This window comes from Narcine bancroftii, chromosome 1 (genome assembly GCF_036971445.1).
Source record: "Narcine bancroftii isolate sNarBan1 chromosome 1, sNarBan1.hap1, whole genome shotgun sequence".
In the NCBI taxonomy this organism is placed as follows: domain Eukaryota; kingdom Metazoa; phylum Chordata; class Chondrichthyes; order Torpediniformes; family Narcinidae; genus Narcine; species Narcine bancroftii.
Window position 1 is genome coordinate 100,376,676 of NC_091469.1, and position 22,833 is coordinate 100,399,508.

At 42.0% G+C, this 22,833-nt stretch overlaps 1 protein-coding gene and 1 long non-coding RNA gene across 3 annotated transcripts in view; one reads left to right on the top strand and one right to left on the bottom strand.

The window, feature by feature from the left end:
• The first annotated feature begins 3,704 nt into the window (after positions 1 to 3,704).
• LOC138761613 (uncharacterized) lies at positions 3,705 to 22,615 on the top strand. Its single transcript, XR_011356396.1, has 3 exons — positions 3,705 to 3,916; positions 18,843 to 19,121; positions 20,290 to 22,615. It is a non-coding gene; the product is annotated as an uncharacterized lncRNA (long non-coding RNA).
• LOC138761595 (RING finger protein 225-like) overlaps positions 7,939 to 22,833 on the bottom strand; it is a 35,190-nt gene continuing 20,295 nt past the window's right edge. For both annotated transcript variants that reach the window (XM_069933974.1, XM_069933982.1), the window contains 2 exons: positions 11,862 to 12,242; positions 7,939 to 11,364 (listed from right to left, as the gene is read on the bottom strand). In XM_069933974.1, the coding sequence (XP_069790075.1) occupies positions 11,188 to 11,364; positions 11,862 to 12,221 (537 nt within the window). In that variant the 5' untranslated portion in view covers positions 12,222 to 12,242 and the 3' untranslated portion in view covers positions 7,939 to 11,187. The remainder of the gene's footprint in view (positions 11,365 to 11,861; positions 12,243 to 22,833) is intronic.

The window sequence follows — 22,833 nt, forward strand, 5'->3', positions numbered from 1 at the left end:
GAAACTGCTAGTATCTGTTATTAGAAAGTGGTAATAAATTACTTAGAAAATAATAATAGGGTGACGCACAATCAATTAACCAAAGACTGAAGTACAGGAACTGAAGGCTTTTATTAGCTAGAGATGGACAGCATCTCTTGGTGTTACAGGTTCACAGTGACCTGGACTTGAACTGGGGGCAGGGTTGTGGCATGACAGCCTTTATGGGGAATAAAGGGGAGGAGTCATGAGCCGGCTAGTGAGAACAGGGCCGAACATATAAAGTTAAGGTATTTACATTAACAAGTGCTTTCACCACTTAGGATCAGGCAGAGTGTCAGATTTATGATAGGTAAATCATGTTTGAGAGAGGGGTGGTGTTGAGTTCAGAGGGGCCATGTTGTCCTTGTACATAAGTCATAAAAGGCAACTTACCCAGTTACTTAACCCGTAATCATGAGGTATGAAAAGGTTGCACAGGACAGGGCCGGTCAAAATCCACCAGGCTTCGGAGCCAGGATGAGTTCATCCGTTAATCTTTTTCTGGCGATGTGAAAACAAATGGTTTGACAGGTAAGCTTTGTGACACAAGTGCCTGCATGCATATTAGCAAACAGATTGGGCGACTGTGTACCAAAAATAGTAAAACTAGATCAAACTGGATTTATTAAGAAAAGATGAACAACAGACAATGTCTGTAAGTTCATTAACTTAATCTATGCAGTACAAGGAAACAAGTGGCGTTTGCTTTAGATGCAGAGAAAGCCTTTGACAGAGTAGAATGGAATTATTTATTCAAAGTACTATAGAGGTTCAACCTACCAGAGAAATATATTAATTGGATTAAAGCATTATATAAGGGTCCAATGGCAACAGTGACAGTAAATGGATATATATCGAACTAATTTAAATTAAGCATGTCATCTAGGCAGGGATGTCCACTATCTCTGTCACTGTTCGCTTTAGCAATAGAACGATTGGCAGAACTGATAAAAACAGAAAATAAAATAAAAAGGATAAAAATAAAAGAAGGAATATAAAATCAGTCTATTTGCAGATGACATAATAGTATACTTAACAGAACCAGAATGATCAATAAAAGAATTACATAAGAAATTGAAGGAATATGGAGAAGTATCAGGGTACAAGATCAACGCAAATAAAAGTGAAGCGATGCCAATGAATAATGCGGATTTCACAAAGTTTAAAAAAGAATCATTATTTAAATAGGAAACACGAGCAATCCGATACCTAGGTATTAGACTAGATAATAATCTAGGCCACCTATACAAATTAAATTATCAGTCATTAATGAAGAAATTACAAGATGACTTAGAATATTGGAAAGATTTACCACTAACACTGATAGGAAGGGTAAATTCCATTAAAATGAATATCTTCCCAAGGATACAATACCTATTTCAATAGTTACCAATTTCCTTAACAGAGAAATTCTTCAATGAGCTAAAGAAAATAATAAGGAAATTCTTATGGAAAGGGGGGAAACTGAGGATAGCACTAGATAAATTAACAGAATGGTACAAACAAGGGGGTTTGCAGCTACCAAACGTTAAGAATTATTATAGAGCAGCAGAATTAGATATCAGATTTTTATCAAACAAGGGAAAAACCAGATTGGACCAGGATAGAGCTAGATAAAATAGGGGAGAAGGTACCAGAACATATACTTTATAAGTGGGATGAAAAGCTGGTGCAACATAGAAGTTCACCAGTACTGCACCATCTGCTCAACATTTGGAAGAAGATTCACGTAGAAAGGAAAAAAACAAATTATCAACTACCAAAATTATTATTGATGCAAAATCAACTAATCCCTTTCACAATAGATAACCTTTCCTTTAGAGAATGGGAGAGAAAAGGGATTAAAAGAATAGAAAATTGTTTTTTGGGAAATAATTTATTATCATTTGAACAAATGAAGTACAAATATGGAATAACTCACGGTACAATGTTTGCATACCACCAACTGAAAACCTACTTAAAGGACAAATTGGGAAGCAGACTGAGGTCACCAGAAGGAAACAGTTTTGAATATGTGATTACAGACACAATGATAATTAAAAGATTTATAACAAACATGTACATCAAACTACAAGAGAAAGAAAATGATGAAATAAGCTGTAAACCCAAACAAAAGTGGGAACAAGATCAAAACATAAAGATAAAAAATGAAATATGGCAAAAGCTATGCTCCGGAACTATGAGAAGTACAATGAACATGAGGTTACTCATGATACAATATAATTGGTTACACAGGCTATATATCATGTCCCAAAAGTTAAATAAATGGGATCCAACATTATCAGATAGATGTTTTCACTGTACGAAGGAAACGGGAACAACAGTGCATGCAATTTGGGCATGTGAGAAAGTGGAAAAGTTTTGGGAAGATCTAAATCAGGTATTAAATAAAATCACAAAAAGCAACATACCAAAAAATCCAGAGATCTTTCTTCTGAGTAATATAAGAAGTAAAAAATTAGGCCTCAAACTGGATGAAGCACAAAAAAAAAGATTTATTATGATAACCTTAGCTGTAGCAAAAAATTATATAATGTCAACTTGGAAATCAGAAGAGAGCCTGAGAGTACAGCAATGGTACATGGAAATGAATAAATGTATTCCATTGGAAAAAATAACATATAATTTAAAAAATAAAGTCACGTTATTCGAACAAATTTGGGAACCGTACATGGAACACAACAGAGAAGGCCTACCGTGGACCTCCACCCCCTAAAATGATAGAATGAGAAGAAGACGAAATGAACTGACTCAGTGTGTAAAAGTAGATGACACAATTTTCTTGTTTATTTTCATTGTGTGATGACATTGTTTAATGGGTTTATTGTATATGTTGAACGTTTATTGGGTTTGGAGGGGGTGGGAAGGAGGGAGGGAAGGGAGAGGGAAGGGAGAGGGGAAAAAGGGGAGAAAATGACACTGTGTATATTCAAGAGGGAAATGTTTGTGTGTATTTTGGTTAATATGGTTCATAGTGTGAAAATTTTTTTTTTAAAGTGCCTGCATGCATACTTCACATGAAACCCCTGACTGATTGACTGACTGACTGACTGACTGACAAGTTTATGTGGCCGTGGACAAATGAGAAAATTGCACACAAATTGCCAGAAATAATTCATCCTCCTTTATTCTTAAAGAAGCAAACTTTAAATTTCTTGATTATGTCATTAGTTTAGTAGAATCCTTACTACACATGATTTAAAATTAAAGAATTAACTTTAACTTAAATGGTGCTGGTTAAATAAATTAAGTTGACTGCATGATTTCTGTGGTATATTTCGATTAAACCCAGTTGCCACATAGTGACAGATCGGAAACAAAAGCAACAAGATGAACCTTAAACTATAAATGTTTACAATCGTCAGGGCAATGTCTCCAATCTCATTGTGGTTTGAGGTCCATCCACACAGATGACTTGCGCTTTTGATCATTTCAATAAAGATCCAAGTTAAGCTTTGTCCACTGGAGATAAATTTTCACAAATATGAACATAAATCAGCACTTTCCATAAAACATGAGGCATTTTTCATGAAACAAAATATACAATGCTACATTTAAACTGACAGCAGAGGTATTGCCGCAGACTTGGAGTGAGGGGATTCCTTGTGGGACTTCCTGTGAGTGCATAATGCATTATTTGTGATGTCATCATTGGGGGTGGAACCCCTCCCCCCTTAAAATGCCTGGTTGCTGATTTTGCAAGTAAGTAAGACTGCGATGTGAAAGGGCCGGGAGGTGCAGCCTTTCCTGGAAACTTTACACAGGTCCTAGGAGGATCACCTAGATTTGGCAGTGTGAAAAGGCCTACCAAAAGTCAACACCAAGATAATAGTATGTTGCCAAAGACTTTGAATACAAGAATGGAGATGTTTTGCTTCAATGATAGACAGCAATGGTGAGAATGCTCCTGTGATGTTGTGCTAGAGGGAGTGCAGTGGATATTTAGCACATTCAATCCTGGGATGGCTGGCTTGGTGATGAGGAGAAGGCAGAAAACACAAGCAAACAGGAGCAGGTGTAGGTCACCCTGTCTCTTCCATCATTCAACGTAACCATGGCTGATATGCCTCAAGGCCCATCTCTTCTGTACCAGTTCCTTAAAGCCCTTAATTCCTCAATCTTTCAAAAATGCATCTGCTCCTCTTTTGAACACTCCAATAATCCAGCCTCCATGACTTTCTGGGGCAAAGAATTCTGGAGATTCACCATCCTTTTATTCTTCTAAACACCAGAGGAAGTAGTTCGGCCAATACTAGTGACTTGGCAAGGGAGAAAGGTGATCCATTTGAAATTACTAAATTTATTCATGGCTCAGTAGGGTTGATCAAAGGATGGTGCTTTTGTTGGCCAATCCTCTGGTCATGACCTCAAACAATGGATGGCCTTTCAGTTAAAACAAACTTCTTCCTCCAGAGGGAAAGCTGTGGAGGTCTGTGCTAAGTATATTCAAAATGGATTGTTGGCAATTAAAAATACCATGGAAATGTAAGGAGTAACCTTGATTTATTAATGGGAAACCCATGTTTAACAAATGCATTGGAGATTTTTTGAGGGGTAATGCAGAATAGAAAAGGGGAATGTAGTATATTTGGACTTTTAGTCCTTCCAAAAAAGTGTCACAGAAGAGATTTTTAAACAAAAATCAAGAGAATAAATTAGTACAGAATGGTATTAGTTAAGGGTCAGAAACAGAGAGAACATTTTGACTTCAGAGTTGATTCCATTAGAATATCTCAGGGATCTGAGATATTTTCAATCTTTATCAATGATTTGGATGTGAGGATCATGTAAAGGGTCCACATATCTTGCCTGTACAAAGGTTAGTGGGTGATAAGGGTTACGAGAAGGAGACAGAGAAGTTTCTGGACAAGTGCATACATTTTGGCCCATGAGTATGTAGGTTTATTGGGTGGCATAGACTCGTGGGCTGAAACATTGTTATTCTGTTGTATTAACTGTTCTAGAAGATTGTTCCACTTTTAATTGCCAAGCTAAGACTTTATGTGAACGTTCCCCTAATTCATAGTATTTTTGCTTATTATTATTTTCTCTGTTTGGTATGTTAATATTATAACATTATAACATTAACCCTAACCCTAATGTTTGTTTTTAGTCCTTTTACTTAACAAAAGGTTTATGATGCACTAAGAAGTTTACAAAATAATAAATCTCCAGGAGAAGATGTATTCCCAGTTAAATTTTATAAAGACATTGTTCCATTATTTATGAAAGTAATAGAACAAGCTTTTGAACAGCATTATCTTCCAGAAGCTTTTTCCAGAGTGATAATTACAGTTATTCCTTAAAAAGATAATGACCCATTAAAACCTACTTCATACAGATCCATATCATTATTAAATGTTGACTGTAAAATTATAGCAAAAGTATTAGTGAATAGGATTAATGATTATCTTCCTGAATTAATAAATATGAATCAGACAGGATTTGTTAAAAATAGACAAACTTCAGAAAATATAGAAAGGTTATTAAGTATAATCCATTTGGTGCAGAAGAAAGAAGATTTGAGTGTTTAGATGCAGAAGAGACTTTTGACAGGTTAGAATGGGACTTTTTATTTAAGGTTTTAAGTAAATTTGGCTTTGGTGTAAATTTTATAAACTGGATTAAGGCACTATGTAGAAATCCTAAAGCTAAGGTAATAACAAATGGACAGATATCTTTTAATCTTTTAAATTAACTAGATGAAGTAGACAAGAGTGCCCTTTATTACCAGCTTTGATTGCTTAAGCAATAGAGCCACTTGCACAAAAAATTTGAGGTGACTGACAGTTGAAAGGGTTTGAAGTAAATCAGACTGAACATACAATTAGTTTATTTGCTGATCATGTATTAGTTTATTAAACTCAACCACAATTATCATTACCTAAACTTTATAGTCAGTTGATAGAATATGGGAAAATTTCAGGATATAAAATAAATTGGGATAAAAGTGAAGTCATGGAATTGGTAAAAGGAGACTATTCACAATGTCGACAAGAATAATCGAATGGACAGACAAAATGAAATATTTAGTTATTAGTATTGATAGTAATTTGAAAAATTAAATTATATTCTGATATTTAAAAAGATAGATGAAGCTTTAAAGAGATGGGTAAATTTGCCTATTATGTTAATTGGGAGAGTTAATTATATTTTTCCAAGAATTTAATACTTATTTCAAATTTTACCTATATCTATACCCCAAATTTTTTTTCAAGTTTTAAATAAACAAGTTAGGAAATTTATCTGAAAGGAAAAATGGTGAGGAAGTCATTAGAAAAGTTAACATGGAAATATGAACAAGGGGAACTACAACTTCCTAACTTTAAAATTTATTGTAAGGCAGCACAATTAAGATATTTAATCTCCCTGTTTGTAAAAACTAAACCATCTTGAGTGGACAAAATAGGAAAAATTATACCAGAGGAGTTTATTTATTAATAGAAACCAAAATTTATAACAACAGATAAAGATGCTCCAATATTAAAACATTTGCTTAATGTTAACTTACAAATTGATGGAAATCTTTGTTAAAAATGTCATTAATCAATCCTTTTTAATTTTTTCAAAAGATAACTTTTGAAAAAATATATGGAATAATAGGGGAATTTCAAAACTGGCAGATTGTGATAGATTGACATCTTTTCATCAATTAATAATTAAATATGATATTCCTCACAATACGTTATTTTGTTATTTTCAATCGAGAGCTTATTTAAGAGAGAAATTGGGATCAGAAATGGTTTTAAATCTTTCAAATTTGGAGCAAATTATAGTTGATTAAATGACTAAAAATTTATTTCGATTGCATATATTTTGTTACAAGAACAAACATCTAAAGTAGGTTTGTTTAATTCAAAAGAAAGGGGGGAACAAGATCTCGACACAACAATAGATCAGCAGAATTGGCAAAATCTATGCAAAGAAGTTATGTCTGAAACTATTAATGTAAGATAATAGATTACTTCACTATAATTTTTCACCTCAATTGTGTATCACACCTCAGAAACTGAATAGATGGAGATTGAATTTACCAGATTAATGTTTTAGATATGGAATGGAAATTGGAACTTTTTTTCATTCCACATGGTCCTGTTTGAAGGTTAATTTTTTTTTGGTAGGGGGGGGTTCTGTTAGTATATTTTTGCAACGAATCACTGGAGTGATTTTTCCATTAAATCCTGAATTATTGTTGTTAGGAAATTTTGAAAGTGTTACTCTTAAATAATTATTGTCAGATTCTCAATTAAAATTTGTAATCACTAATAATTTAAGGGGTAAATATTCCTTATTTCTTCAAATTTGGAGCCCATATGTTAGAATTATGAGGTTAAAATTATAATTCTTTTTTTAAAAATCTCCTGACCAGTGAAGTTTAACAATTTTACAGTATTTTTGGGATCCTTGAGTGTCATCTGATGCAATCCAAATTAATTATTATGCAGTAACGATATTATGTATCTTAGTTATGGGATTAGATTAGGTTTTTTGGGGGTGGGGGGGAGAGGGAATGTTTAGAGTTATTTTTGTTTTTCGTTTTTTTAATATATACTTTCAGTATATATTTGTTAACATTGCATTATGGTGACTTATTGCTTGTTTATTATGGTCTTACATTTGTTGATTAAATAAAATATTCAAAAAAAAGGAAGGAAAATGGAATGAAGGCCTCATTGTCAGAGGGAGGTCATGATGCAACTGTACAAGGTACTGGTGAGGCCGTGTCTGGAGTACTGTGTGTGGTTCTGGTCTCCTTATGTTCTGGCTTTGGAGGCAGTGCAGAGGAAGTTCACCAGAATAATTCCATAAATGAAGGGGTTGGCCTATGAGGAGAGATTGAGTTGCTTGGGACTGTGTTCACTGGAATTTAAAAAAAATTGGAGGGGATCTTATAGAAACTTTTTTGAAAAATATACTTTATTCATGATAAATTCATAATAATTTATATACAATACAGGAAAGAAACAATTCAAGGATGTACATTCACCATTTCCATCATTTCACGTAAATTATTTACAATACAGGAAAAAATAAAACTATTCAAATAACTTTTACATGGTGATAATCATCTCATCATGGTACATTTTACATTTTACCTTCTCCCTTAATGCTCCATTACCACTCCTGTGACACCTTGTTGTTTTCCCCCTCTCTGTTGATTTAAGGGACTTCCCCTTAGTATCAGCCCCTCAGAGCCTGGTAATTGGGGGGGGGGGGGGTGGGAAGGGACTCTAAACTGTACTGCTTCCCCACAGTGCCCTCACATTGGCTGCACCAAGCCTCGGTGCATCCCTCAGCACGTAGTCCTGCAACCTGGAAGGTACCATTCGGCAGCATTCCCTGATCATCATCTCAGTGTACTGAAAGACCAATAGGTTTTGGGCTGACCAAATGGTGTCCTTCACCAAGTTGGTCTTCTAGCAGTTCCGGATGTTGGACTCAGAGTGTGGGCCTGGGAACAGTCTGTAAATCAGGGAGTTCTCTGTCATGCTGTCATTAGGGATGAACCATGACAGAGCCCCCTGCATCCTTCTCCACTCCCTCCTTGTGAATCTGCATTCAGTAAAGAGGTGGGTGATGGTCTTCACTCAATTGCAGCTGTCCTGAGGACAGCGTGTGTTGAGGCTGATGTTCCGGTCATGGAGGAAGGATCTCACTAAGAGGGCTCCTCTCACCAGCATCCAGGCCAAGTTCTGGTACTTGTTAGTGAGCCCTGCCAATGAGACCTTCTGCCAGATGACCTGGATGGTCTGCTCGGGGAACCATCCCATTGGATCCATCGAGTCCTCCTCTCTCAGTTTCTGCAGGACATTCTGCGCTGACCACTGCCTAACGGCCTTGTGGTTGAAGGTGTTGTCCTGGAAAGACTTTTCCACGAAGGATAGGTAATGCAGCACAGTCCTGCTAGCTGGGACATTGCGAGGCAATGGGGCCAGACCAATCCTTCGGAACACCCAGGTCAGGTAAAACCTCAGCACGTAGCAGCACTTGGTGCCCTCATACCTTTGTTCCAATCACAGTTTGATGCAGCCACACACAAAGGTGGTCATCAGGATAAGCGCCAGGTGGGTACACCCTTGCCCCCATTTTTCGGTGACTAGTACATGGTGCTCTTTCTGACCCTGTCCATTTGGAGTTTAGGTGACTGAGATTGGGCCTGTAATCCCTGAAGTTTAGGTGACTGAGATTGGGTCTGTAATCCCTGGCATTTAGGTGACTGAAATTGGGCCTGTAATCCCTGGAGTTTAGGTGACTGAGACTGGGCCTATAATCCCTGGAGTTTAGGTGACTGAGATTGGGTCTGTAATCTCTGGAGTTTAGGTAAATGAGAAAAGATCTCAGTGAAACTTACAAAATTCTTGACAAGCTGAATGCAGGAAGGATGACTCTAGAACCAAGAGTTAGAATTTCAGAATAAGGAATAGGCCATTAAGAAGTAATGAATAATACAAATTATCATCATATATATGTACAATATACAGATGCACCACAATTCTTACTTCCTGCAGCCATACAGGTACGTAAAATACACAACTACAATAGTATATGCCAAAATAGTAAAAGAGATAACAAATATAAAAGAATAGAGATAAATATTCACTGTTGCAGAAAGTTCTCAAAAAAACAGGTGATATTTCAATAGCACAGACTGAACTTTTGGTTGTCCTGGAGTAATTTATGATCAGGGTTAGGGTAGTTCTGAGAGGTTCAAAAGCCTGATATCTGTTGCATTAAAACTGTTCTTGAACCTAGAGGTGTTGGACTTAAGGCTTTTGTACCCTTTACCTAAATGTAGCAGTGAGAAGCAGTTGTGACCAGGGTGAATGGGGTCCATTATGATGTTGGCTATCTTGTTGAGGCAGCTCCTCATATAGATGTTTTCATTGGATGGGAGGTTGGTGCCTGTGATGGTTTTGGTTGTGTTTGCCACTTCTGTATTCCAGGGCATCTAAGTTACCAAACCAGACCACGATGTATACTTTCCACAGTACACCTGTAGAGGTTTGATAGAGTATCTGATGACACTGCCAAATCTCCTCAGAAAGTATACACCTTTTTCACAGTTGCTTCTATGTGCTGGCTCTAGAGGAGAAATGTCTATGGCCAGACAGGGGTGAGCCTTTGGAATTTTCTGTCGAGCTGTGGGTGCTCAGTTATTGAGTTTATCCAAAACAGAAATCGACATGATTTGGCAAATAAACAAAATGAAGGGATTTGGGGATAACGCAGGGAAAAGACACTGTGGATAAAGATCAGTCAAGTTGAATGGCAGAGGTGGTTCAAAGGGCTGGATGACTCACTCCTGCTCCAAACTCATATGTTCTTATACATTTTTATTTTGAACAATAAAACACACTGGAAAATCATTCAATTTGAAAGTAATTTGTGTTGGGTATGACATTGTGCTAGAGCCAGTGCTTCTCAACCTTTTTCTTTCCACTCACATACCACTTTATGTATTCCCTAGTCTATAGGTGCTCTGTAATTAGTAATGGATTGCTTAAGGTGGGATGTGGGTGAAAAGAAAAAAGGTTGAAAACCACTGTCTTAATCGTACCTAATTGACTCATTATGTGCAGTTTCATAACTCCAAAGGAAATGGGCCAATGACAATTTTTCTCAAGCAAAGTATTTCAGTAACAATTGGGTCTGGAGCAGCGATTCTCAACCTTCCCTTTCCACTCACATACCACCTGAAGCAATCCTTTACTAATCACAGAGCACCCATGGCATAGGGATTACTTCAAGTGGTATGTGAGTGGAAAAAAAAAGGTTGAGAACCATTGTGTTAGACAGTAATTCAGTGCTGGACGACACATTTTTAATGTTATTTCCATGCTGGGTACTGGTTTCTGTTTCTGTTGGTTGCCCTTGTTGTCCTTCATACTGGGATCAGGATTGTGTTGTGGTGTGTTGTTTGTAAGCTGGACAATTCTTGATGTTTCTCACAATGGTATTTGTTTTGGACCCAACATTATGTGGAATAATTTTACAAATTTGACATTACTCCATTTTATGCTGAACATTACACTTTGTTTGACTTACATCACAATGGATATCAACTTAGGTTGGAGAATACATGGAGCAAGGGTATAAAATTAGTTTGGAAACCATTCCTTTTTGTATTGAATTCTACGAAAGTGTGAATATATAATAGGCACTACTCTATTTCGACATCATGGCTTTTCCATAACCTTGCGAAGGCAGCTCATTATCACGAGAAGAGCAATTTAGATCAGCCATTCTCAACTTATTTTTTGGCTGTGGCCCCCTTAGTTTATGGACCCCCTTCCTTGCGAAGTAATGGTCTAGTTGGTTTCTTCCGCACTTCTCTCCAACGAACTACATAAAAAAATATAGAAAATACTTTATGATTTCAGTCTGTGGCCCCTTTAATTATGCTGCAATGTGAATGATTGATTTAGATAACTGGAAGAGTGGACATCTCAGAGGTGAACAGCTTCTATGTGATTTGTTTAATCAGGCTAAAATTAAACAGAGTAGGCTGGTGGTGTTTCATAATAGAATTAAATACAGGCTTCCAGTTAGGTTACAGCAAATGTGAGCATGAAAAACCTCCACCATGAACTTTAAATTCCTTGCAGTTCCTAGTTCTGCTCAATTTCATCCCATTAGTTGGTGCTAGTGACACTTGTGCAGGTATTTCATTGCTAGTGGACAACAAACACCCAAATTGAACTGATGAGAACACACACAGTGACCATAATAACAATAACTATTGTAACATAAGTCTTGTGAGCGCAGCACCATCTCCTCTCCCATGGCTCCCTTTGATTATCTGGTTCCGATGGGTGACCCACATCCAGACTCTGACTCACTGAGCTAGCAAAGACCTTCTTCTTTCCCTTCTTCTGAGACTCTGGCTCCTTCTTCACAAAGAGCCGGCCTTTTCCCCGGTTGAAGCGAACACTGTAGATCTTCTGCATTGCCTCGGGGAGGCAGGACAGGACAGTCGAATCATTGCCCAGTTTTGGCAGTCCTTCCTTGGGGACCGGGGTCAGCTTGCGACATAAGGGGCACTGGATAGCTTCAGCCACCTGTGACTTCATGTTCATTCGGGCCAAGCATTCGAGGCAGAAGGTGTGACCACAGACCAGCTGCTTGGGGGCTCTGAAGACATTGTTGTACGTGGTGAAGCAGACGGCACACTCCAAATCACAGTCCTTCTCTTCAGGCATGCTGGAGCAGAGGGAACACCACTAGAAAACAAAGTTCACAAAACTGTCACTCAGGAAGGGACTGATAATATTTTCCAACCACCTCCAATTCTTTCCCCACTTAGACATGCCTTAACTGTTACCTTGTTGTGAGAAGAAGATTCACATGACATGAGGAGAGGTTAGATAGGCTAGGACTTTTCTCCCTGGAGTGTAGGAGGCTGAAGGGCCATTAGGACTGCTGGAAGACTGTCAACTCAGTAAAACATGCACTTTAGTCAGCCCAAAACCTGTTGGAGATATCAGTGAGGGAATGCTGCCGATTGGTACATTCCAGGCTGCAGGAGGTCGTCCTGAGGGATGCACTGAGGCTTGGAGCAGCCAAAGCGAGGGAGTTGTGGGAAAGGACCACAGTCTAGAGTCCTTCCATTACTGGGCATTGTGGGGCTGAGACCAAGCGGGATCCCTTCAAACAACAGAGGTGGGTGGGCTGAAACAACAAGGAAAAATTAGACAGGTATCTGGATGGGAGGGGAATGGAGGGTTATGGATGAGGTCCAGCAAGGTGGGTCTAGAGGAGTGTACTTGGTTCGGTGGGGACTAGAAGGGCTGAGATGGCCTGTTTCTGTGCTGTAATTGTTATATGGTTATATGGTACCATGGGGTGGTAATGGTGTATTTATAGAACAAATGTAGCAATGTACATTGATGGGAATGTATAGATATGATTTGCACTCTGGGTGTGAAAAGACATTGAATAGTTTTCATTTTTGTAAATAATTTATTTTGAATAAAAACTATTTTTATTAAAAAAGGAGGCTGAGAGGAGACTTTATAGAGGTTTATAAAACCATGAGGGTCAAGGATGAGGCAAATCATCATTATCTTTTTCCAAGGCTTGGGTAGTACAAAATAAGGGATATGGATTTAAGGTGAGAAGGGAAAGATTTAAAAGGGACCAGAGGGGCACCTTCTTCACACAGAGGATGGTGAGGGTTTGGAATGAGCTGCCAGAGAAAATGCTGGAGGTGGTATGAAGTATTTATTAAAAGTCACACAGGAATGACAGATTTGAGAGATACATGCCAAAAATGGGACAAGCTTAGTCAACATGGTCAAGTTGGGCAAAAGGGCGTGCTTCTGTGCTCTCTAACTCTATGGTTTTATGAAAGGCTGGTTGGTCGATCCAGAGAATGGTGAGTGTCCCCTCTGGACTGGTTGTGAGTTTTCAATCTGGTTTATAACATCTGAAGATAGGTGTTGCTAATCTGATAACAGATGAGAGCTTGTCAGTGTTGTAACCTATCTGGTGGTTCACTCAAGTCTTTCAGGGAATGACACTTATCTGCTTTAATCTATTTGTAAGCAACAGGAAATGCTGGAAATACACAGCAGTTCAGCAAAGTGGTCGCCCAGTTTTATGTTCGGTCTCACCGACATGGGTACAAGTGCAGTATTCGAATCACTGCTCTCCGTCTGTGGACCTAAGCTTGAATTCTCAGTAGCAAATCACTACAATTCCTTTCACCATTCCCCCCACATGGATATGTTCATCCTCAGTCTCATCTTTTGCCAGGGCGAGGCCAAGTGTAAAACACATCATATTCCTCCTGGACAGCCTTAAACCCAACGACTTGACATCAGTTTTTCTAAAGCACAAATATGCTGCAGATACACAGTAGCTATAGGAAGTGAAGGATAACCAATGCTTTGGGCCTGATCCTTTGTCATGAATCAGGGAAAACAGGTGGTCGCCTCCTTTTTATTCGGGCATCTCTCCACCGCCCCAGCCTTCTGTCTGTTACCCTTATCACCTCTTTGCCCCTTCCAGCTTCCTGCCCCTCCATTTAATGTACTTGATCTCACCCCTACTTTAACCTTGTCCCGAAGAGTTGACTGACCATCTCCCTTCACGGATGCTGCCTGACCCACAGAGTTCCTCCAGCAGGATTTATTTTGTGGCAATGACGTTTTTTACTGAATATTGTGCATGGCAGTCTATTCAACAACATCCAGAGTTTGTTGCAGTTTCGGTCTTCATGTCCACGACGGCAGATGAAAATGAAATATTTGGGTGGCATGGTTAGTCGAGCAGTTAGTGCCATGTTTGAATCCGCTGCTATCCGTAGGGAGTTTGTACATTCTTCTTGTGACCTGCGTGGTTTTTCTCAGTGTGCTCTGGTTTCTTTCCATCCTTCAAAAACGTATGGTTGGAGATTAATTAGGTGTATTTGGGCCTCTTAACGTGCTCTATCATTAAAATTAAAAATTAAAATATTCAAAGAAGAGCACACCATGGATTTCAGCCTCAGAATAGCACAGGAGTAGCTGGGGTTGATGCGCACTGGAGTTTTTGTAGTCTCCTGTGAGGTAAGGTAATTAAGACTTTAGAGGAAAACATTGTGCTGAGCTGCAGGGAGGAGGTGAGAGAGATGGCATTGGCAGGGTTGCTCTTCCATTGTCAATGAGCTATCGTCCCCCCACGCTATCATCCCTGCTGCATTCTACACGCAGGCTGATGCCTCAGGCCCTGCCTCCTTTCATTAGTCCACGTTCAGTGCTGCTTCCAGTGAGGTGCAAAGACAGCTAGAGCCTCCACCTTTCACGTTAGGTTTCTTCCTCACTTCTTAAATTCCATCCCCCACCCTGCCCACCTTCTACGGTTTGTCTGCAACTTCAGAGTAATCTCGAGTGAGCTTCCACCCTGAGACTGTCCCCACCACCCAGACTGTCAATCCCAGGAGGTTACCATTCCCTGACACTGGCTCAGTTCACTCTCTTATGAAACTCTCCATTGTTGCTATAGTGCGAATGAAAGCTCTCACAACTGGAGAGAGAACAAACGATTTATTAGCTCATAACTATGGGTAGGGTCTCACAGTAGTCTTTGGAAGGGTTCTAGGTTTAGGTGAGCAGATGGGGGCGGGGCCAGCCATCAGCACAACCCACTACCAGTGAATCCCAGTTCACTTCAGTTGCCCAAAATGTTTACCTGGCACTCTTCCCACTTTCAATACACCAACTTCATTGAAAGTATTGTCCTTGTTTGCAATCCGATTTACAATGACTCCTTGTTAACCACAGCCTCAATATTAAAATTCTTGGTTTTAATTCCACCAATATTCTCACCCCTCCCCACTTCTTGAACTATCCCAGGACATGTACTCTCTTGGACAACTCAGCCCCTCTGATACTTGTCTCTTACCCAATCCCTCCAATATACACTGTCCTGAGTTCCTTAAGCACAGCTCTTCCCAGTCCTTATAGTTTATTTCTGTAACCTAGACCAGTGGTTCTCAACCTGTATCTTTCCACTCCCATTCCACTTTAACTATTCCCTATGCCATAGCTGCTCTGTGATTAGTAAGGGATTGCTTAAGGTGGTATGCGATTGGAAAAAAAAGGTTGAAAACCACTGTTTTGATCGTACCTCATTGATTTGTTAGGTGCACGGTTTCATAACTCCAAAGGAAATGAGCCAATGACAATTTTTCTCAAGCAAAATATTTCAGTAGCAACTGGGTCTAGAGCCCTGATTCTCAACCTTCCCTTCCCACCCACATACCACCTGAAGCAATCCCTTACTAATCACAGAGCACTGATGGCATAAGGATTACTTAAAGTGGAATGAGAGTGGAAAGAAAAAGGTTGAGAACCACTGACCTAGAGTTTAGAAAGTATATTGCAATATTTAACTAATAAAATGGCCTACGAGACTAAATTGGCTTGGTCATAGTGGAGGGTTGATTTTCTGATTGGAAGCCTGTGACCAGTGGTGTGCTACATGTTCACTGTTGCTTGCCACCTATATTATCAACTTGGAAGTTCATGTAGTTAACGTGGGTTAGTTTGCTGATGACACCAAAATTGGTGGTATGGTGGAAAGAGAGGATGGTTGGCTAAGTTTACAACAGGATCTAGATCAACTGGGAAAGTGGGTCAAGAAAGGACTGATGGAATTTTACTTGGTTAACTGTGAGGTGATGCATTTTGGTAAGCCAAATGAAGGCAGGACATAACAGTAAAGGATACGGCAATGAAACAGGGAGTCCTTGGGGTGTAGGTACATAATTCCTTGAAAGTGTTGACACAAACAGACAAGGTGATGCAAATGGCTTTTGGCATGCTTGACTTCATAGGTCAGGGCATTGAGTTGGGACGTAATGTTACTGTGGTAAACCACTGTAATGCATAATTATCTGGTCAAGCATAATGTGGTGATATGACCACCAGCCTACTGCAGGGGGCAATCACTGTACCTGCAGGAAGACCACCTAAGGGGCTGACACCATCTGGCCGACTGTCAATCAGCCGACCTGAATATAAACCTGAGCCGGCCCCTCCTGAGCCAGTCACACAGAAGCCATCAAGGCTTGAACTGGTGTTCAGATTTATAATCATATAACAATTTACAGTATGGAAACAGGCCATATTGGCCCTTCTAGTCTGCACCGATCTACGTGAAACTCCATTAGTTCCACCTATCCACTCCCTTGCCCAAGACCCTCCAAACCCCTCACATCCATGTACTCATCTAATCTCCTCTTAAATGACAGAATTGACCTTGCTGCAACTATTTCTTCCAGTAGATCATTCCACTCAGCCACCACTCTCTGAGTGAAGAAGCATCCTAACCCTTAGCTTATGACCCCTTGTTCCAATCTCCCCTACCCTCAGGGGAAAGAGCCTATTCACATCTACTCTATCTATTCCCTTCATAATTTTAATTACCTGTCAAATCACCTCTCAACCTTCTACATTCCAATGAATAAAGTCCCAGTCTACTCAGTCTTTCTCCGTATTCTTGATACTGTAATCCAGGCAACATTTTTGTAAACCTTCTTTGCACCCTCTTGACCTTATTTATATCCTTCCTATAATTTGGAGACCAGAACTGCACACAGTACTCCAAACCTGGCCTCACCAATGCCTTAAACAGTCTCAACATCACCCCCCCCTCCTATATTCTATACTATAATTTATAAAGGCCAGCGTACCAAAAGTCTTCTTCACCACCCTATCTACATGGGAATCCACCTTCAAGGAACGCTGAACTGTTATTCCAAGATCCCTCTGTTCCTCTGCATTCGTCAATGCCCTCCCCTTCACTGCATATGACTTATTTTGGTTATTCCTCCCAAAGTAAAGGACCTCACACTTATCTACATTAAACTCCATATGCCACTTTTCAGCCCACCTTTCCAAACAGTCCAAATCTTTCTATAGTCCATGAAAACCCTCCTCACTGTCCACAACTCCCCATATTTTGGTATCATCCACATATTTACTCACCAAATCTACCACCCCGCCATCCAAATCATTAATTCAATGACGAACAACAAAGGACCCAACACCGATCCCTGAGGCACACCACTCATCATCGGCCTCCATCCTGACAGACAGTTGTCCACCATGACTCTCTGGTGCCTATCTTCCAGCCACTGCTGAACCCATCTGACTATCTCTATATTAATCCCTAGAGACTGAACCTTCCTCACTAACCTTTCACATGGAACCTTATCGAAAGCCTTACTAAAATCCAAATAGACCACTTCAACTGCTCTACCTTCATCAACATTTCTGCTCACCTCTTCAAAAAATTCAACAAGATTTGTCAAACATGACTTTCCCCTCACAAACCCATGTTGGATGTCCCTGATTAATCCCTGCCTTTCCAGATATTTATACATATTATCCCTTAGAATTCCTTGCATTAGTTTGCCTACCAACGATGTCAAACTTTTAGGGGAATAAAGCCTGTTGTACATTCTTTTGAGTTTGTGCTTGCTGCTACCACAGTGCACCACAATTTATTCCAGTAAAAATTTAAAGAGAGACCATGGAGAAGTTTCTGACAATCAGGAGCTTAGAGATCGACCCCCAATACCCAGATGCCCTGACACGCTTCAAGATCTGGAAGCACGCGATTGAGGCGATCATCCAAACATAGGCTGGGGTGATCAACACAAACCAGAAACAGCTCGTGGTGCTCCCAGCACTTGACAGTGTGGGGGGGTGGGGAGAGAGCATAGCAAGGTTTCAGGCTCCTGGTCATGTCCCAGCTTTGTGCCCCAGTCATCTTAGGGCTGGACGTCCAGTGCCACTTCCAAAGTCTCACACTTGCCTTTGGTGGCCCTCTTTCCTCATTCACACTCCACAGCACAGAGCCCAGCGACCGCCCCCAGTCCACCTGCAGCCTCTCCACACTAGAGGTACGCCCTCCATCCCTCTTCAATTACCTTATGTAAGACTGCAAGCCCATAACTGCCAAGAGCAGGTGCTATTGTGCGGCCGACTGGGCCTTCACTAAGGCAGACGTGAGGCGGCTTCTGGTGGAAGGTTTCATAGGGCCCAGCACCAGTCCCTGGAGAGCCCGTGCTAGTGGTAAAAGGGGTAGCAAACCGAGGATGGTCATTGACTATAGCCAGACACCCAATTGGATGCCTACCCCAAAGAGCCAACATGGTCAATAAAATAACCCGCTATAAGGTTTTCTCGACAATTGACGTAAAGTCGGCCTACCACCAGCTCCCTATCCATACCTGGGATAAATTGTATACCATCTTTGAGGCAGACGGGTGCCTCTACCAGTTCTGCCAGGTTCCCTTTGGGGTAACTAATGGGGTTTCTGTGTTGCAGCAGGAGATGGACGGCTTGGTGGACTGCACAACCTAAGAATGATCTTCCCGTTCTTGGACAATGTCACCATCTGCAGCCACAACCAGCAGGACCATGATGACAACCTGGAGAGATTTTTCCAGATGGCCGAAGAGCTTACAACAAAGAGAAGTGTGTGTTCACCACCACCCACCTCGCCATCCTGGGGTACATCGTGGAACATGGTGTCATTGATTCTGACCCAGAATACATGTGCCCACTAATGGAACTGCCCGTCCCTCACATGCTCAAGGACTTCCTCAGGTGCCTTGGGCTTTTCTCCTATTACTCCCAGTGTGTCCCCCGTTTTTCGGACAAGGTCTGCCCACTGGCCCAAGCCACCATCTTTCCCCTCACCCCCAGAGGTGCAAGCAGCTTTCGCTCACATCAGGCAGGACATGGCTGATGGCATGATGCATGCCATGGATGTGGACACCCCATTTCAGGTAGAGTGCAATGCCTCCTCAACCAAGGGGGCCGTGGCCTCCTTCTCCAAGAACCTCCACAGTTCTGAGCTCAGGCACTCTGCAATTGAAAAGGAGGCCAAGGTAATCGTGGAAGTGGTTCACCACTGGCACCACAACCTGGCAGGCAGGCACCTTCCTCACCAACCAACGAGCAGTGTCTTTCATGTTTAGCACCATATCAAGAATGATAAGGTCTTGTGCTGGAGAGTTTAGCTGGGCACAGTTACATCATCCAGTACAGACAAGGGAATTCAACAACTCCCCATCGCTCTGTCCCGGACCTGCACCACTGTGCAGTCTGACCAATTGCAGGTACTGCACGACACCCTTTGTCATCCAGGCGTCACATGCCTGTACCATTTCATCAAGTCCCGGAACCTCCCCTTCACCGTACAAGAAGTCTGGACCATGACCGAGTCATACAGGGTCTGTGTGGATTGTAAATCAAAATTCTTCCACCCACCACAGGCCCAAATCACTAAGGCCACCTGGCCCTTCGAAAGGCTTAGCATCGACTTTAAGGGCCCCCTGCCTTCCATGACCAAGAATGTCTACCTCCTCTCGCTCAAAGACAAATACTCCCATTTTCTCTTCGCCATCCCTTGCCCTGATACCTCCACAGCCACTGTTATCAGAGCTTTGAAGTAGATTTTCACCACGTTTGGATACCCGGCATTCACCCATAGTGATCGGGGGTCCAGTTTCATGAGTGAGGAGCTGCGCCAGCACCTGGTAATACGAGGTATTGTGGCTAGTCGAACAGCTAGCTACAACCCAAGGGTCAACAGGCATGTGGAGTGTGAGAATGGGGTGACCTGGAAGGCAGCCCTCCTGGCCCTGAGATCCAAAGGCTAGTCCGTTGACTACTGGCAAGAGGCCCTCCCCGAGGCACTCTATGCCATTAGGTTGCTTTTGTGCATGGCTACTTATTAGACCCCTCACGAGTGCCTTTTCTTGTTCCCCAGGACTGGGGTCACTCTCCAAGCTTGGCTCACATCTCCGGGACCGGTGCTCCTCCACAAACACTTACAGACCTATATATCCGACCTGCTGGTTGAGCAGATGCTCCTCCTCCACGCCAACCAGAACTACGCCTATGTCAAGTACGCCAGTGACTCTGAGGACACTATCTCGACCAGGGATCTGGCACCATTAGGGGCCCCACCCCCCCACCCCCCAGCATCATGACTATCTGACCCAACCTCCCCACCATGGGTACCCTTGGCCCACCCAGGATTCGGAGTGCTGTTTTGAAGCAGGCCTCCTCTACCATTGTGCAATCATAGACTGACACACTGCAAGTACTACACACCTGTGTCAGCACCCTGGTGTCCTCCATGATCAGGGACACTGCGATGTACCAGAAGTCCATGGACATCTTGAAAGGGTAATACCTGCGTAAGAAAAACATTGTCTATGCTGGACACCTCCTAGTGACTCAAGCACCAAATATCTTTGGGCCTTAGACCACTCGGCAGGGCTTGCGAATGCAAAGCCGTGTCCACCGCGGAGTATCAGAGGACATGATCTTGGACGTCTACGCCTAGGTCAAATTACATATGACAGAGACTTTTGGAGCAAGGGGAACTCAGCCTGTGGAGAACACTCGAGCTGGCAGATACACTGGAGATGGCTCTCCAGAACATGAAGACCTACTCAACCAACAATGTGGCCACCTCTTGGTCACCCTGGTCACCTCTGGGACATGTCACCACCTCCCCCCACCACCCCTCCCCACTAATGACCATACTACAGCAGCAGTGCTCTGCAAAAGCCTCCTGACGCTCTTAACTGGCTCTGGTAACGACACAACCTCAGCTGTGGTGTTCCGGGAACATCCAAAATGCTTCTTCTGCAGCCTGGGCCAGCATCAGAGGAAACTCTTCCCAGAGAAGGATTCAATCTGTTCCAGCTGTGGGAAGAAGGGCCACTACGACAAAGTGTGCAAGTCCAAACCCCTTCCTAGCAGCACCGCGTGTGGATCATGGGGGCCCTCTTCCACAACACCACCATCACCCGGGTCCAGCAGCGCCAAGTGCGATCCGTGGGGGCCACCATCTTGGACCCAGTTGCGTCAAATACGGGCTGCGGAGGTTGCCATCTTAGGTGGTATCTTCCGAATCTGGCAACACTGTGTGCGGGCCCTGGGAGCTGCAATCTTGGACACTGCCATCTTCTACTGCAGCGAAGTGCAATGACCTGGCTCTAGCTTCCATCACCCTCAACCAGGACAGTCCACAACAACTTGCCAGGTCGATGATGGACATGAAGGTAAACGGTCACATGACAAGCTGTTCGTTCGATAGCGGGAGCACGGAGAGTTTTATACATCTGGACACAGTGCAGTGCCTCTCCCTCACGATAATGTCAGTGAACCAGAAGATCTCCTTGGCATCCAAGTCTTATACAGCGGATGTTTGGGGTTGCTGATGTGACTTTAACAGTGTGGGGTACTGAATATGACAACTTTAGACTGATGGTAATGTCGCAGCTCTGCGCTGCTGTACTGTTGGGGCTTGATTTTTAATGTCACCTTAAAAGTGTGATGATGGACTTTGATTGGCCCCATCTACCCCTCACCGTTATTATCCAGCAATTCGATAGCCAATCTCCCACTGTACACATCTATTAAACAAACCACTCACCATGCATGACTTGCGGGCTCTCCACACTTAAGAGTCTCCCCTCTGTCACTATTCGCCAACCTCACCCTCGAATGCAAACGTGTCACCACTAAAAACAGACGGTACAGCACCAGGGACAGGGCCTTCATCCAGGCAGAGGTACAGTGCCTACTTAAGGAAGGGGTTATTGAAGTCAGCAATAAACCTTGGAGAGCATTAGTAGTGGTAGTGAGGAACTACCAGTAGATACACTCAATTAGACGCACACCCCCTTCCGCGAATCACCGATGTATTCAACCAAATTGCCCAGTATTGGGTCTTTTCGACCATCGACCTAAAGTCAGCATATCATCAGTCACCCATCTGCCCAGAGGATCACCAGTATACGGCATTCGAGGCCCCCTTTGGCCTCACGAAAGGTGTCTCAGTCTTCCAGCGGGAAATAGATCAGTATGAGTTGCGGGCCATTTTCCAGTATCTCGATAACATCACCATCTGCGGCCACAACCTACAGAACCAGGATGCCAATCTCCAGAGATTTCTCGAGACAGCCGAGCTCCTTAATCTGACAAACAACAAGGCCAAGGGCCTGTTCCGTGCAACTCGCGTGACAATCTTGACTGTGTTGTGGAGAATGATGTCATTGGCCTGGACTCAGACTGCATGTGACCACTCTTGGAGCTTTCCCTTCCAACAGCCTCAAGGCCCTGAAGAGGTGCCTTGGGTTTTTCTCCTATTATGCTCAGTGAGTCCCCAATTATGCAGACAAGGCCCGCTCTCTTATTAAATCTACATCCTTCCCTCTGATGGAGGAGGCTTGTATAACCTTCAATTGCATCAAGTCTGATATCACCTCAATACATACTGTGGACGAATCCACCCCTT